The 15015-nt window shown below is 40.0% G+C and overlaps 1 protein-coding gene across 4 annotated transcripts in view; it reads left to right on the forward strand.

Moving 5' to 3' along the window:
* KDM3B (lysine demethylase 3B) overlaps positions 1-15015 on the forward strand; it is a 49603-nt gene that overhangs the window by 21980 nt on the left and 12608 nt on the right. For 3 of the 4 annotated variants that reach the window (XM_052689347.1, XM_052689349.1, XM_052689350.1), the window contains 9 exons: positions 1701-2928; positions 3611-3812; positions 5780-5994; positions 7023-7175; positions 8801-8908; positions 9444-9571; positions 10225-10504; positions 11475-11731; positions 12401-12667. In XM_052689347.1, the coding sequence (XP_052545307.1) occupies positions 1701-2928; positions 3611-3812; positions 5780-5994; positions 7023-7175; positions 8801-8908; positions 9444-9571; positions 10225-10504; positions 11475-11731; positions 12401-12667 (2838 nt within the window). The remainder of the gene's footprint in view (positions 1-1700; positions 2929-3610; positions 3813-5779; positions 5995-7022; positions 7176-8800; positions 8909-9443; positions 9572-10224; positions 10505-11474; positions 11732-12400; positions 12668-15015) is intronic. The other variant, XM_052689348.1, reaches the window with a different exon arrangement.

Raw genomic sequence — 15015 nt, forward strand, 5'->3', positions numbered from 1 at the left:
TGGTAATCCTTCATCCCATAGCCTGTTTTAGAAATGCACAGAATGCCTGCTCCAGTGCCTGGGATTAAAAGACCCACACTTGCTCCTGGAGCACCTGAAGACAAGGTTGTCCAACTCTTCTCATCTGGCTTTGCTAGCTGGCACTGGTTTTCACCCCTACGCAGGTCACGCCAGTAGCCATCACTTGGTCCTTACATTGCACGCAGATAAGGGAGAGAAATGAATAGTTAACATTACAAAGATAAGGAAGACTGCAGTGACTGGGCTCTGCACTCAGCCAGAAAAGTGCACTAACAGCCCCCTTTTGCACACTTTTTCTGCCTACCTCAGTTGTTTATTCCTCCCTTTTCCTGTACATTCCCTCAGGAGTTTTCAGAGTGATGTTGACTTCTGCACTCAGTCTGCCCCCTGCCCAAGTTCAGTCTTATTAGTTGCAAAGTGCTTTCATGCTGAAAGCAATGCCTGCAGTTTCTAGTTAGTCTGTCAATTAGGAGGAGTAGGAAGTTTGTTTCTTGTCCTTGCATCCATGTTTTGTGGGTTTTTTTGTTTGTTTTCTTGGATCTGTGTCTTGATATATTTTGTTTTCTGGCTTTCCCTTTTTTCCTTATTTCCCAAACTGACATTCGTCAGTCGGACAGCCTCACACAACTAAGGCCTCTTGTAGTCTCGTTCGTATGCCCTCATCAATTAGTGTGACTGACCAGATTTGGTTCTTATCACTGCATCTCTTATCGTGTGTTGGTCAGGTCTATGTCTCTCGTTGTTTTTTTTTATGGCTCCCCCTTTTTCTTACTGTCCCTTGTAATATTGAAAAGGGACCTTGGCACTTAAAGGAGGAGACACACCCTTATTATGAGTATTCCCTATATGAAGATTTCTAAGTGAAAATTTGAAAAAAAGGAAGAGAACTGATGAATTAATTATAGAGCGATCAGTTACAGTAGGATTGACAGTGAGAATTACTAAATCTGAAGAAATGGAGAACAAATGAATATCCTAACGGTGATGGAAACCTGCAAGAGAAAATTTCTCAATATTTAAAAATTTAAGCAGTTTGTGCTTTCCATTGAGCAGTCCTCTGGAAGGAACCATTTCTTATGCATCTATGTGCCTGTCAGCTGGGGTGGCCTCCAGTCATTTGGAGCCCTCTGTTCCTCTGCTAGAGGACTTTGTTTGTTTAACTTCACAAACTAAGTTAATTGTTTTAAGGATGCTGGTGAAGTAGGAGAGACTGATCAGGATGAGTTTAGGGGAGGGCAAATACTGAAATGGCGAGAGATTGAAAGGATGAGTTTGCTACAGGAGAGCGTATGACTGAAAAGCAATATGAATTAAGGCCTTTTGCTTATCTATTGGAACTAAAACAAATAGCATCTTAAATTCCTTATTTTTCTGTGAATTAGCCCACTTTGTCTTGTGTTGCAGTTTTGTTCTAAAGCCTGTCAGGTCATTAAGTATTCATTTTTCCATGTGTCTTCAGTAATAATGGGCCCATTAAATGATTATTTTATAATAGTAGCTCAAAATTTTCAATACCTTTTAGGTAGGAAAAACCATTCTAACAGAATGATTAAAGAGATGTAGCAATATTTCTGCTACAAGTTTTTCATGGTGGCTGATTGTATAATTAAATGAGCCAAAGTTTTGCTGAATCAAATAACAATCCTTTAACAGGCTAATGCTTTTTAATTTTGTTTCAGAATTCTCGAAATTCACTTTCAGCTTCCTCTGGATTTGGAATTTCTCTCCCAGGTGCTTCCCACTCTTTAGCATTTGGAGGTGGAAGAAGCCAGTCAAATGGAGTGGTGACTCCAGAAAGCAAGCCTTCTGGATTCATTTTTGGTTGCAATACTGGACAAGAGGCTCAGAAAGATTCTGATCTGTCTAAGAACCTGTTTTTTCAGTGTATGACCCAAAACCTACCTTCCAGTAACTACTTCACGGTCATTTCAGAAAGCTTATCTGAAGATGCCTCTAGTCGGGACTCATTCAAGCAGTGCACAGAAAGCGTGGGTGCTGGGGTCTGCAAAGGTAAAGTTCTTTCAGTGGACGCGCAGTCTGGCAGCTCTGTGGAGCGGAAGCTGCCTGTGGAGTGCATGCCCACCCTTACTCCAGCTTTTTCACGAAGCTTGTTGAATACTCGCCCCCCAGATAGTCATGAAAACTTATTTTTACAGCCCCCAAAGCTATCAAGAGAGGAACCCTCAAACCCTTTCCTGGCATTTGCTGAGAAAACAGAACTTAGTCCTTTCAGTGGCTTTGCATCAGCTCAGACAGGGGTTTCTACTCTGTCTACATCTGTGAGTCATAAGACTGCTTCTGGCTGGCCAGAATCAATCACAGCTACAGACTCTCTAGCTAAGAAGAAAACCTTGTTTATAACAACTGATTCCTCAAAGATGATGTCCAGTACTCCTGGCTCAGCAGCTTCTGTTGGTGTTCAGAGTCCTTCCACTGCAGGGAATGGCCGTTCCAGCTCACCAAGCAGCAACCTGACACAGCCTATTGAGATGCCCACGCTTTCCTCTAGCCCAACAGAAGAAAAACCAGATGTTGGGCCTGGCCAGCAGGACAATCCTCTTCTGAAAACTTTTTCTAACGTGTTTGGCAGGCATCCACCTGGCTTTTTCTCTTCACAGGCTGAGTTTCTGCAGGACAACAAAGCCCCCTTTGAAGCTGTGAAAAGATTCTCACTAGATGAACGGAGCTTGACATCTAAACAGGATTCAGATTCCAGTACCAATAGTGACCTCTCGGATTTAAGTGACTCTGAAGAGCAGTTGCAAGCCAAGGCTTGTATGAAGGGCATCCCAGACCACTTGATGGCAAAACTAGGTCCCAACGCAGAGCGCAATGCTGAATTGCTGCTGGGGAAAGGAAAAGGGAAGCAAGCCCCGAAGGGCCGGCCTCGCACGGCTCCCCTAAAAGGTGAATGCAGGATGTCTTGGAAACATAAAGGGGTGGGATGCTAGGATTTCTTCTGTATAATGAACTCTGTAAAACAGCCTCAGATACAAAGCTTGCTTATTGTGAGTAGCCAACACAAGATATTGACAAGGCTGAAGCTTTGTGCTTCTTGTATATAAATTAGCGTGTTTGCCTTAAGAATGATTCAAGAATATGTCAGGACAAAACTGTGGTAGCCTGTGGACTTGAAAACATCAGATTTGTATTTTTGGTGTGAATTTGTTAATTTTATTGACAATTTGCATCCTAATTGAAAGTGCCTGCTGTCATTGATTGATGAAAATGGGCTACAGGTGTCGTTCAAATTAGCTGGTTGTTGAGATTGAGGGCAAAAGCTGAGATGTCTGTTAATAAATTGTAAGTACTTTGTGTCTGTAGCCCAGTTTTACCAGGTAACCCTTCGTTTTCCAGAGACTTCTTACTTTATTTTAACTCTGGTTCTGATGGTATGTGAAAGACTAATAGAAGCTTTTGTCTGATGAAATGGACAGTATTGTTAGATTGGCATGGTTACAAAAACATGGATATGTTTACTGGGGTCAGTATCCTTTTGCTGTTGCAGTGTACTGATTTTTATTTTTTTTATTATTTTTTTTTATTGCTATAATTTTTGGGTTTTTTACTTCTGCTCTGTCTTACCCAGTTGGCCAGTCTGTGCTGAAGGATATGAGTAAGGTGAGGAAGCTGAAGCAGTCAGGTGAGCCTTTTCTCCAAGATGGTTCTTGCATCAATGTAGCCCCACATCTGCACAAGTGCCGGGAATGCCGTCTGGAACGGTACCGCAAATTTAAGGAGCAAGAGCAAGATGACTCAACTGTGGCATGTCGCTTCTTCCATTTCCGGAGGTGCTCAAACCCTTCCTTCCTTTCTACGTAGTCTAAATGTAGAGCTTGGATCAGGTCCAAGCACAAAGTAATTATTCTTTACTTAATTTCCTTGGGTATGATAATGAAGATTTTTATCTGTTTTGTGTTTGTGTCACCTGCTTGGAATTCCCTCTCTCTCAGTTGGAGAGGTGAAGGAAGAGCTGCTGCTAGAAAGTATAGCTGTATGTGTGGAACCATGGGGGCTGCCATACTTAGCCTTGGGGATTGAATTTGCTTTATTGGATAACAGTTTGTATGCTGCTCTTTTACTCTATCATAATGAGTTCAGAATAGAGATACAGTTTTAATTTACTTAACAAGTGACAATATTGTCATGACGAAGCTAATGTTTTACTAGGTTTTCTAAGTTGAGTACAGAATTGATGCCGAGGAGGAATGGACATCACCTGTGTTTTCTCTCTGTAGTGCTTATCATAGAATCATGATAGAATCATAGAATGGTCTGGGTTGAAAAGGACCTCAAAGATCATCTTGTTCCAACCTCCCTGCTATGTGCAGGGTCACTAGCCACCAGAGCAGGCTGCCCAGAGCCATATCCAGCTTGGCCTTGAATGCCTTCAGGGATGGGGCATCCACAGACTCCTTGGGCAACCTGTGCCAGTGCCTCACCATCCTCTGAGTGAAAAATGTTCTCCTGAGGTTTAGGTTGGATGTCCCCTGTCTCAATTTAAACCCATTCCCCCTTGTCCTATTGCTTGTAATATTGTAAAATCCACCCTTGTAAACAGTTATTCCTCCTCCTGTTTGCTCCCTTCAAGTACTGGAAGGCCACAATGAGGTCTCCCGAGAGCCTTCTCTTCCCTGAGCTAAACAAGCCCACTTCCTCAACCTTTCTTCATAGGAGAAGTGCTCCAGCCCTCTGATCATCTTAGTGTCCTTTTCTAGACCCATTCTGGGGACCCCGGACCTGGACACAGTACTCCAGATGGGGTCTCACAAGGGCTAAGTGGAGACAGACAATCACATCACCTCCTTCTCCCTGCTGGCCGCTCCTCTTTGAAAGTGACCTGGGATTTAGTTGGCCTTCCATGCTGCAAGCACGCTGGTGGCTCATGTCCAGTTTCCTGTCCACCTTATGCTCCTGTCAGTTCTTTGACCAGTCAGTTTCTCTTCCACTTCATCTGCCCATTCTAGTGAGTGCAAGGCATCATTTGCAAGCAAAAGTCCTTTTCTTTTAGGCTTTGAAATGAAGTGAAATGTTAGTATGTGCCGACTATCCCGTAAGGATTATATCTGCATTCTGAACTTGTTGAAAATTAATTTGCATTGAGGTTAAAGCGTCTTTGCCGAAGAAGGAAGTTACTTTTAATAATGGCTGAAGTCATTCAGGCTTTCCTAATATGTCAAAAGTTTTACATGAGAACTATTGGTGTCAACTGTTACGGATAAAAAGTAGTTCTCTCATCTGTATGAAGAGCAGCATTAAGAAGAATAGGTACAATAAATATTCTTGTGTGTCTTGTAATGTGAATGGCTTAAACAGCTTTTAAGTGCTAGCAGCACTAGCTAGAACTAAAATATTGGTTTCCCAAAAGCTGAGAAATAACTGTCTACTGAGTTTAAATATAGTGTGAACCATACATGATTTTACAGGCAGTATCTTCAGCAGCCCAAGTAATCTGTGTTTTGTCATCTTATTCTATTAATAGCATAGAACTGTGGCAAGCTGTGAACAATCTCTTGTATGTGAATTTCCCACCAACATGTATCGAGACCTAGAAATTCATTCTGTTGGGTTTTGCTGCCATTGCCTTTGTGTGTCTTATTCCCTGCTTTATTTGGGTTTGCATTATAGATTTACTACTATACTGCTGTAGCTCAAGCCTTTTTTTCCTTTGTGTTTATATTCTAATGTAGATGGCATTAATTAAATTAATTAAAGGTTGTTGAGCAGATTCCCAGTTACTTCATCCTGTTTTCTGCAGGCTTATATTTACCCGGAAAGGTATTTTAAGAGTAGAGGGTTTCTTGAACCCACAACAGAGTGACCCTGATGCCATGAGTCTGTGGATTCCTTCCTCCTCCCCTGCAGAGGGTATTGACCTGGAGACTTCAAAATACATCCTTGCCAATGTTGGAGACCAGTTTTGCCAGCTCGTTATGTCAGAAAAGGAAGCAATGATGATGGTGGAGCCACATCGTAAGCGCAGGGCTTTTGGCGTGTTGTTTATCTGTCTTCTCTGTGTAGTGTGTAGACAATGCAGTGAAATAATGTTATTTCTTGTTAAAAATATTCTCTTCCCAAAAAAGGCAGCCGTACTCACTTTAAGGTGTGTAACTGTTGGACCCAGGTTTGAGGTTGTCTTTTGGATCAGTGTAGTATTTCTACCAAGGCTAATGGTAACTTTCCCAGACATCATTGCATTTGCTTATTGAAAAGTAAGTTACAAATCTGACCTGTTTTTGTTTTTGTTTTTTTTTTAAAGAAAATGAACACTTTATCACTTTGAGACCAACTTCCTTTTAATGAGCAACTTTTTTTTTTTTTTTTTTAACATACTCCTGTCCCTCTGATGTTCAGGGTTCCTGAATCCTGAAAGCACAGGATTTTCCATGTAAGGAACAGCTTGTATTTTCAGCTTGCAGTGGCTCAGCTGAGCAACTAGTTGACAGCTTGCCACTATGAGGGAAAGTGAATTTGAAATAAATTTCTTCAATGTATCCAATTCAGCCTATTATATGGATAGCTCTGATTCTTCATTCTCACTTTTGAAGTGTGCAGCAGGAGCCATTCTTCACCAAATGCATTCAAAATTCAGAGAACTGACATTCATCCAATCAAGAAAATTAAATACTCAGTCATATAGGCTCACATTATTAGTTCTTAAAACTAGCGGAAGTTTTTTTGTTGTTGTTGTTTTCCTGTAACTTCCTTAAGTGCTGCTTGAATTTCGGTTTCTGCAGAACTCTGCAAAATGGTTAATTTTCCTGTAGCGTGTGTTTTGTGACTTGGCCTTGCAACTTAAAAATGGTGATGTGAGTAGTGTCAAGAGACTGCTGACACAAAAGATGTCTCTGGATATTAAAAAAAAAAAAAAATAGGTGTTTTTATGCTCTGCCCACAAGTCAGGTGTCTGTGAATTGATTCTCGATGTTGTGATATTCTCATTAGATGGGAGAAATATAGAATGTCAAAGCAATAATTCTTCATGTTCCTTCTGTTTGTAGAGAAAGTGGCGTGGAAGCGAGCAGTGCGGGGTGTGCGGGAAATGTGTGATGTATGTGAGACGACTCTGTTCAATATTCATTGGGTTTGTCGCAAGTGTGGATTCGGGGTTTGTCTGGACTGTTACCGGCTGAGGAAGAATCGTCCACGTAGTGGTGAGAACTGGATTTTTTTTCCTACTGTAATCTAGGAAATAGCTGGCTTTTGGGGATGGTTTGTAGGTAGTTGCTGAAGGTTTTGCGGAAGAGTTGGTAAGTATCAGCATGGGGATCTTTAGGTTTGGAATTTTAGCAATGCAGTCCTACGTGATGCTGTTCATTCTGTGTTTCCTTAAAACCTGTATTTCATCTATTTGATTAGAGCTCTTATATTAAAATTTTAACATCAGTAGGCATAGGGTACGTACTAAAACAGACTGCTGCATAGTTCTGTGTTTTCCTTAGAGAAGATATAAGAGTTAAATAATACTAAGCCTATTCTGAGCTATCACAAGATGGACTAGTAAGCAGACACTGCGGAGAAGTGCTTTCTGTACAAAGGAGTTGTTGGAAAGTTTTTTTTTTTTCCTTGTTATGCTCAGATTTGTGATGCAGGAAAGTGAACCTTGCTAAAAAAATAAAGGTACTCTGTGTTTACAAAAGTGATTATCTGGTGCTTTTGTGTGCATTTGCATTGGGACAGCTTTGGTAGAGTGTATGCTGACAGTAGACCATCTTAATAAATGTAGGTCTACTAATGACAGTTATGTTGCTCTGTGAAGCCGATATACCAAATAGGATGTTTGTAAATATGAGTCCCACTGTCTACTTATTGTAATAAGTTGCCAGAGAGAACCGAATTAATTATAAAAGTAACATGTTATTGAAATTAACTTTCCTTATTTTTGCATACTGCAACCTATGAAATTATTGTCAGAATACACCAAAAAAGAGCGTAGTGTTCAAGATGTTCTTTATCAGGATGTAATGGAAATAGCTGAAAGAATTCTTTCTGCATTTATGGACTCAATCTAATTTTGGAGAATATGCCCTACTAGGAGCTACTAAAGGGAACTGGGGCTGTTTAGTCTGGGGAAGAATAGGCTGAGGGGAGACCTGATTGCTCTCTTCCAGTACCTGAAAGGTGCCTACAGTGGGAGCTGGGCTGGTCTCTTGTCAGTGGTGACAGGATGAGGGGAAATGGCCTCAAGTTGCATCAGGGTAAGTTTAAGTCTTTACAGAAGGGGCTGTTAAGCACTGGAATAGGCTCCCCAGGAGGATGGTTGGGTCACCATCCCTGAATGCGTTCAAAAACTGTTTGGATGTGGCGCTTAGGGACGTGATTTAGCAGAGGGTTGTTAGAGGTAGGGTAGTATGGTTAGGTTGTGGTTAGACTTGATGATCTTTAAGGCCTTTTCCAACCTGAGTAATTCTATGAAATATAAATTTGTCTGGCTACTTTCCATCTATTCACTTTTTAGTAACTTTTTTGCTTTATTAAGTAGATGTAATCACAGAAAGCATATAGGTTTTTTATTTTTTCAAACTGATCTGCAGGTATTCCTTGTGGAAAAAACTTGAGATGGTTACTGGAAAAGTTAGACTTACCCTATGAGAACACTGATATGATCCTCAGAAATTGAGGCAAGAAGGGAACTAAGATACTAGTAAAGTGAAAATGAATTTGGTAGTTTTATAACCTGGGGAATAGAAGTTGCTGTAGTTCCAGTCCTAACCTCTTAAAATGTATTTAAATAAATAAATTTGTGTGGGTTTTTGTTTTTTTTTAATCTTTATTCCAGAGACAGAGGAGATTGGTGATGAGGAAGTCTTCTCGTGGCTGAAATGTGCAAAGGGTCAGTCTCATGAACCAGAAAACCTTATGCCAACACAGATCATTCCTGGTACAGGTAATGCTTGAAGGTTGAAAGGTGCAATTTTGTCCCAGTTCTGAGCAAACAAGTGGAAAAAAAAAAAATCAGTTTGTTTTCTAGCTGTTGCCTTTCTAGCTTAGATGCAGAGGAGGCTTCCATTTTCTGTTGGCAGAAGTGCTGAAGGAATGGTAGCACAAGTGAGATGATGTTGTGAATTCGAAGTGATAATTTCTGGTTATAACTTCGACTACTCATGCGCAGCTATTTTCATCAATAATTGACTGATGTTTTTCAAGACTATTCTTGATTATTTTTCAAGAAAGATGTTTTTCTTTTGAGGGATGGCATGGGAAGTTAAACAGTGTTGACCCTTCACATAACTGGTCCTAGAAGCTAGAATTAGCACAGTTTTCTGTGCTGTTCAGAGATTAATGTCATGTTATAATGCATGGTTTTAAAGGTACTTATCAATAATAATTCAAAAAGAAATAGAAGGCATTGAACTTGATAGTCAAAGCTATGTTTTTAGATTTCTTTATATGTGATTGTAAAGATTTAAATGTTATTCCAGCCCTTTACAATATTGGAGACATGGTTCACGCAGCACGAGGCAAATGGGGTATAAAAGCCAATTGTCCATGTATCAATCGACAGAATAAATCGGTATTGAGACCAGCTGTCACTAATGGAATATCACAGGTACGTTGTTTTGAACTGAAATCATCATCATACTGTTAAATCATTTAGGCCTATCTGTTGTGAAATATGGGCTTTCTTTTCTCAGTATGTGTTACAAGTGTTTTGGGTTAGCAAAAAATCTTCCAGGGAACTTTTCAGAACTGTGCGCTGAAACTCTTATTTACCAAGTGGAAATCTGGGCTATTAAAAAGCCATTCATGAATCAGAACAAACCAGTGCAAGTAGCTTGCAGCATGTGCATTTACTTTGTTACAGTTCCTGAAAATTATGCTGAAGCTAGAGGAGTTTTGTTACTATTCTCACACAAAAACAACAACAAAGAAACCACAAACCCACAACTTCCTGGAAAAAAAAAAAAAAAAAAAAAAAAAAAACAATTTGAAAGACTGAGCTTGTGTTTTTGTTTTTCTTTTTAAAACAAACAAATAAAAAAACAACTTGCTAAGCAGTAAATGATAAATTGAGGCTACAGCACAAGGTCTGATATACACAGAGAGCAAGCTTTTGTACTCTGCTACTATATAAGCACAAAGGAACACTGCTGTTTACTTGACACAACCAACCAACCAAAACCCAATGTATTGAATAAATGTTTTCAAGGTGAGTTCTTCCCTTTATTCAGCTTCTAGCAGATGTTTATGTTTATGTTTTAGCTTCCAACTGTTAATCCCAGTGCATCAGTCTCTGGAAATGAGAGCGCCTTTTCCAGTGGAGCAGGAACAGCAGGAGTGGGGCAGTTAGAAATGGACAGTGTTCCCAAATCTGAAGCAAATGACAGTAGGATAGAAGAGCCTGTAAAAACAGAGACGTTATCAATCAGTAACACTGCTGAAACAAAGACCAACAGACCACTTTGCTCAGAAACAGCCCCGTCATCAGCCTTACACTGGCTTGCAGACTTAGCAACACAAAAAGCAAAGGAAGAAACAAAAGGTGAGCAGAACACACACCTTCTGGGGGTGGAAGTAAAAAATAAATGTTGATGTGCTGCTTGGTTACTATTCTTCACGAGAGTGCTTAGTCTTAGTATAGAAGTTTTTATTCAGTTCATGTTGAAAGAAGAAAATGTTTTTCTTCAAAAAAACCTGAAGTTGTTTTCCTTACAGGCTTAGGAATATGGAAAACTAGGATGATAATGATACAGCTGAAGAGAAAAATACTATCTTGTGACTCCTCAGTTTATCTAATTACCAGTATATTTATTTTCTAAGTGATAACCAGCTGGTATCTTGATGTAAAATGATAATGATTCATTTTAGATGCAGATTTGTGTATTAATTTCTGAAGTAAACAAATCTGCTCAGTGCATTGTATGAAGAGTGCATTTCCTCGGTATTGAGCAATTAGAGCCTATCGGAGAAGTCTAACGAAAGCTTAGAACTACTTTTAGTATTCAGTAGATTAACTATAATTACCAGTCTGAAAATAGTTGTTTAGAATATACACCTTCCAGTTGTCACAGCACAACTAACAGAACTTATTCTTGTCCAACTGTCTAGCAAAAACTTCCTCATATGTTAGTGTGGAATGTTCTTGAATTTCTAACTAGTTTTGCACGGGTTAGCAGTTAACATTTGAAGTAATTTATATTGAAAAATTAATTCAGAAGGTCAAGGCAGTTTTTTATAAGTAAGCAGATTATAAAGTTGTGGCTTATTGAACATTACTATCAGATTATCTACTGTGTTGCTCAAAACCTTAACAGTGTGCTAAGGGTAAAATGTGTCTGAAATAAGATTTTTTTGTGATTCTCTTTGAGGTGATATTCACTGTTGGAATGATGATTTACCACGTGATTCTGTCAGTATCATATTTGATGCAAGAGCAACTTATCTCAGAGAACTTCATGATCATTTGAACTTTGCCTTCTATTTTTTCCTCAGTGTCATTATTTTTCTTGCAGAATCAGGGTCGCTGAGATCAGTGCTTAATAAAGAATCCCACTCACCCTTTGGATTGGATTCCTTCAACTCCAGTACAAAGGTTTCCCCACTAACCCCAAAGCTATTTAATAGCCTGTTGTTGGGCCCAGTGACATCTAGCAACAAAGCTGAAGGCTCCAGCCTCAGAGATCTCCTACACACAGGACCAGGAAAGCTTCCTCAGGTTCCATTAGACACAGGAATCCCCTTTCCTCCAGTTTTTTCTGCAGCTTCTACGGTAAGTAGTTCTGTAATTCCTTCAGCAGTGTCTGTTCTAGGAAAGAATTTTGTGATCCAACAGTTTTTGTTTAAATTTTTTTGTAGTATCTTATTCTCAAATATTGAAACAAATACAGTATTTAGCCAAGTCTACCATCCCAGAAAGTTGTAGATCATCTTGATGCTAGTTGTTAGTTTGTGATTTGATTTGCTATTGCCATGAGAAGCTGTTCTTTTTGAGAGAATGTGAAAGTGAGTTAAGTATGGCCTTTAAATTGTTCAATTGATGATCCACTTCCCTATAAAAGCTCACTTAAATTCTGCATTTTTGAAAACACTGTAAGGCTGTACCCCCAGAAAGGCAAAATCTTGTGAGCATGAACAGTATCATCTATCCATACTGTTAAAGCAGCAGAGGATAGATCTGCTGAAATTTTCTGTTGTGACTGTTTTCTGTAATATTTTTTTTCTAGGTAGCCTAGAGCAGCTTGTATTAAACTTTACCATAATAAAACAAGATATCTGGTTTAGTTCTTACTGAATCCATGCCTGTCTCTGTGCTGCATGTTACTTCTGCATGGTTTTTTTTGGTAGCAAATGTTCATGACTAAAAGCTGCATGAGAGCAGCTATACGTTAATGCATATGCATTGCAAGACTAAACTTACGTCTGGTTTTACATCTTCTAGGGGGCCAAAGGTAAAGCCAGCCTGCCTAACTTCTTAGATCATATCATTGCTTCTGTGGTGGAAAATAAGAAGACATCTGATGCTGCAAAACGCGCTAGTAATTTAGCGGACACGCAAAGAGATGTGAAGGAAATGGTAATGGGCTTGAATGTGCTGGATCCGCACACTTCCCACTCCTGGCTGTGTGATGGTAGACTCCTTTGCCTTCATGATCCTAGCAACAAAAACAACTGGAAGATCTTCAGGGAGTGCTGGAAACAAGGCCAGGTGGGTGATTACAAATTGCCAACTCATTATTTCTTGAAAGTGTTCTGGCAGTTTAACCTGTACCTTGCTTATTGTGTCCGTTCAAACTTTGGCCCATTGCTTCTGGGTGCAAATGATGAGCAAATATTTAAATTGTAGCAATGTAAACAAGGAATGCAGTGGTCCTGTCCACTCTGTGCTGCAGTGACTTAAGTATGTGTGTTTGTAGTGTGATTTGTGCTATACCTGCTCTGCCACATCCTTTTAGTGAATCCATTATGATTCCTGCTTGCATCCTAGCATTTACCTCATACTTGATGCTTTTTGGCCTCAGGGGAAGGTCCATTCTTTCCAGCTGCAGCATGTACAAGAGTACGAGGGTTCCATAAAGTAACTTGTGCTGAAATTTTGGGGTGTGTTGTAGGCAGTATCTTATCTTGAACCTGCAAATTATATGAACCCACATGTTGTTTTGGACTCCTCGTGTCATGTGTTGAGCTCTCTATTGGATTATCTTAGTGGTCATTGACAAGTTAGATCTGCAGTCAAGAGAACAGGACCTTAGAACTGCTTCCAGTATAGCCATTTCTTCAGATCTCAGTCTGTAGTGCTACAGCAGACATCTCTGGAGCCATTAAGGTTGGCCTAATCTGATAAGCTAAAGCTTAAGAAATGGATGAGCATCTGCTGTTGCAGAGGAAGCGTACCAATAAATCTGACTGAATCTGATATCTGTTGGTGTTCAACATATGTTCTTAGCATTTGGGTTCTGTGGTTACTTCTGCTACTGTTACCTTCACTGACTATTCAAAATTAAGACCATCGGTGCAAGGCAAATACGTCCCTCATCTTCTATTCCGGAGAAGTCCTTGTTGTCAGCCTTGCTACTGTTATTATACTAACATTCTTGGCACTATTGTGCCTTATTATGGATTATTCACAAGTCATGCACACCACTGAGCTGTAATGGGGGAGCACAGTGGGCTACTTTGTAGCTCAGATCTGCTCCTGTCAGTGGAAGAATGCTTTTCAGTTAACTTCAGCATGTCCTATGGAACTTGACATTCTTTTCATCCCTTGGACACAAGCATAACTATCAGATACCCGTGAAATCTGGGGAGATGGAGCACTGCCAACTACAGATCTGCTGTCCCTAGGCAGCTCTCTAATAAATGCTGAAGGCCACTGTGCTTCGTTTGCCTGTCTAGAAACATAGCCTACAGCTGCTATTGACAGCTTTCCCTTAAACTGTAGCAGTTTTCTTATCCTTGTTCTTTTTGGAGTGTACAGGGATCTCATCTTTTTTTGAACTTGATGTCTTTGGATTTCAGTTCAGTGTTTGGCACTGCTGTGGTGTCAGTCATCTGTCTTAGCTAAGAGCTCTGAAATTTCTGGTCAGAATGCTCAGAACTTTTCCTGTTGTCTTGTCAGCAAATAATATTCTCACTCAGAGGACAATCCTGAATAATTTGACGAAAGAGTTGCTCATTAGTACCTCTGCAGATAAGATTATCACTAGGTGCAAGATGCGGCCTGTGACCGTGAGATACTTAATGAATCTTGAGACTTACAGAATCTAGGGACAGGATTACTGAATTTTGTCAGTGGTGTAGCTTGCAGTGTGCTTCACCTTCCAAGTCAGTATTGATTCTGACCATGTCATATGTATTCTTAGTAAACTTTGATTTTTAGGTTTTTTCCCAGGAGATGGTAGGAATGTTTTTGCATGATTTTATCATTCAGAAGACATAGCAACGAGCAAGTGGAATTCCTTCCTTATTCAAGGGTTCTCCAGTCATGTTGCACTCGCTTGTGTTTACTGCTGAGGTGCAGGCAGCAGGCTTACTGGAGCCCTTTCATTCCAGCACTGGAGAAAGCCAGTGACCTAGGTGCTGCTGTCTTGGCAAGGCCATTGTAAATAGAAATTGTTCAAGCAGAGATTCTCTCAGCATACTCTACTGTATCACAATTCTCTATCAACTGGATTCCCATGTACAGTCCAGCTGCACCTTTGAAGTCAACATGATTTTTACCCCCTGAAAAATCACCTTCACCTTCCTCCTTCAGTGGATTGAAGTAGGTTAATAAGTAAAATTCTTGACTACCCCTTGGCCCATACTTGTGCCCTAGATATGAGACATATGACTATCTTAGTCACCATAGCATTCCAAACTGGTATCAGAGGAAATTATTTTCCCTTCGCATGTGGATAACAAATAGTGCTCTTTCAGTGTCATTCAAGAGCAGCAGCGTTTTTCAGCTATTTTTGTCTTAGGAATGATGATAATTAAGTTAAATTTTGTCTTAACCCAGATTTTGCTGGATTATTTTGCTGGAGAGGCAGTAGGATTATTTATTTCTGGAGCTGT

Source organism: Tympanuchus pallidicinctus, unplaced genomic scaffold (assembly GCF_026119805.1).
Source record: "Tympanuchus pallidicinctus isolate F22 unplaced genomic scaffold, pur_lepc_1.0 scaffold25, whole genome shotgun sequence".
In the NCBI taxonomy this organism is placed as follows: domain Eukaryota; kingdom Metazoa; phylum Chordata; class Aves; order Galliformes; family Phasianidae; genus Tympanuchus; species Tympanuchus pallidicinctus.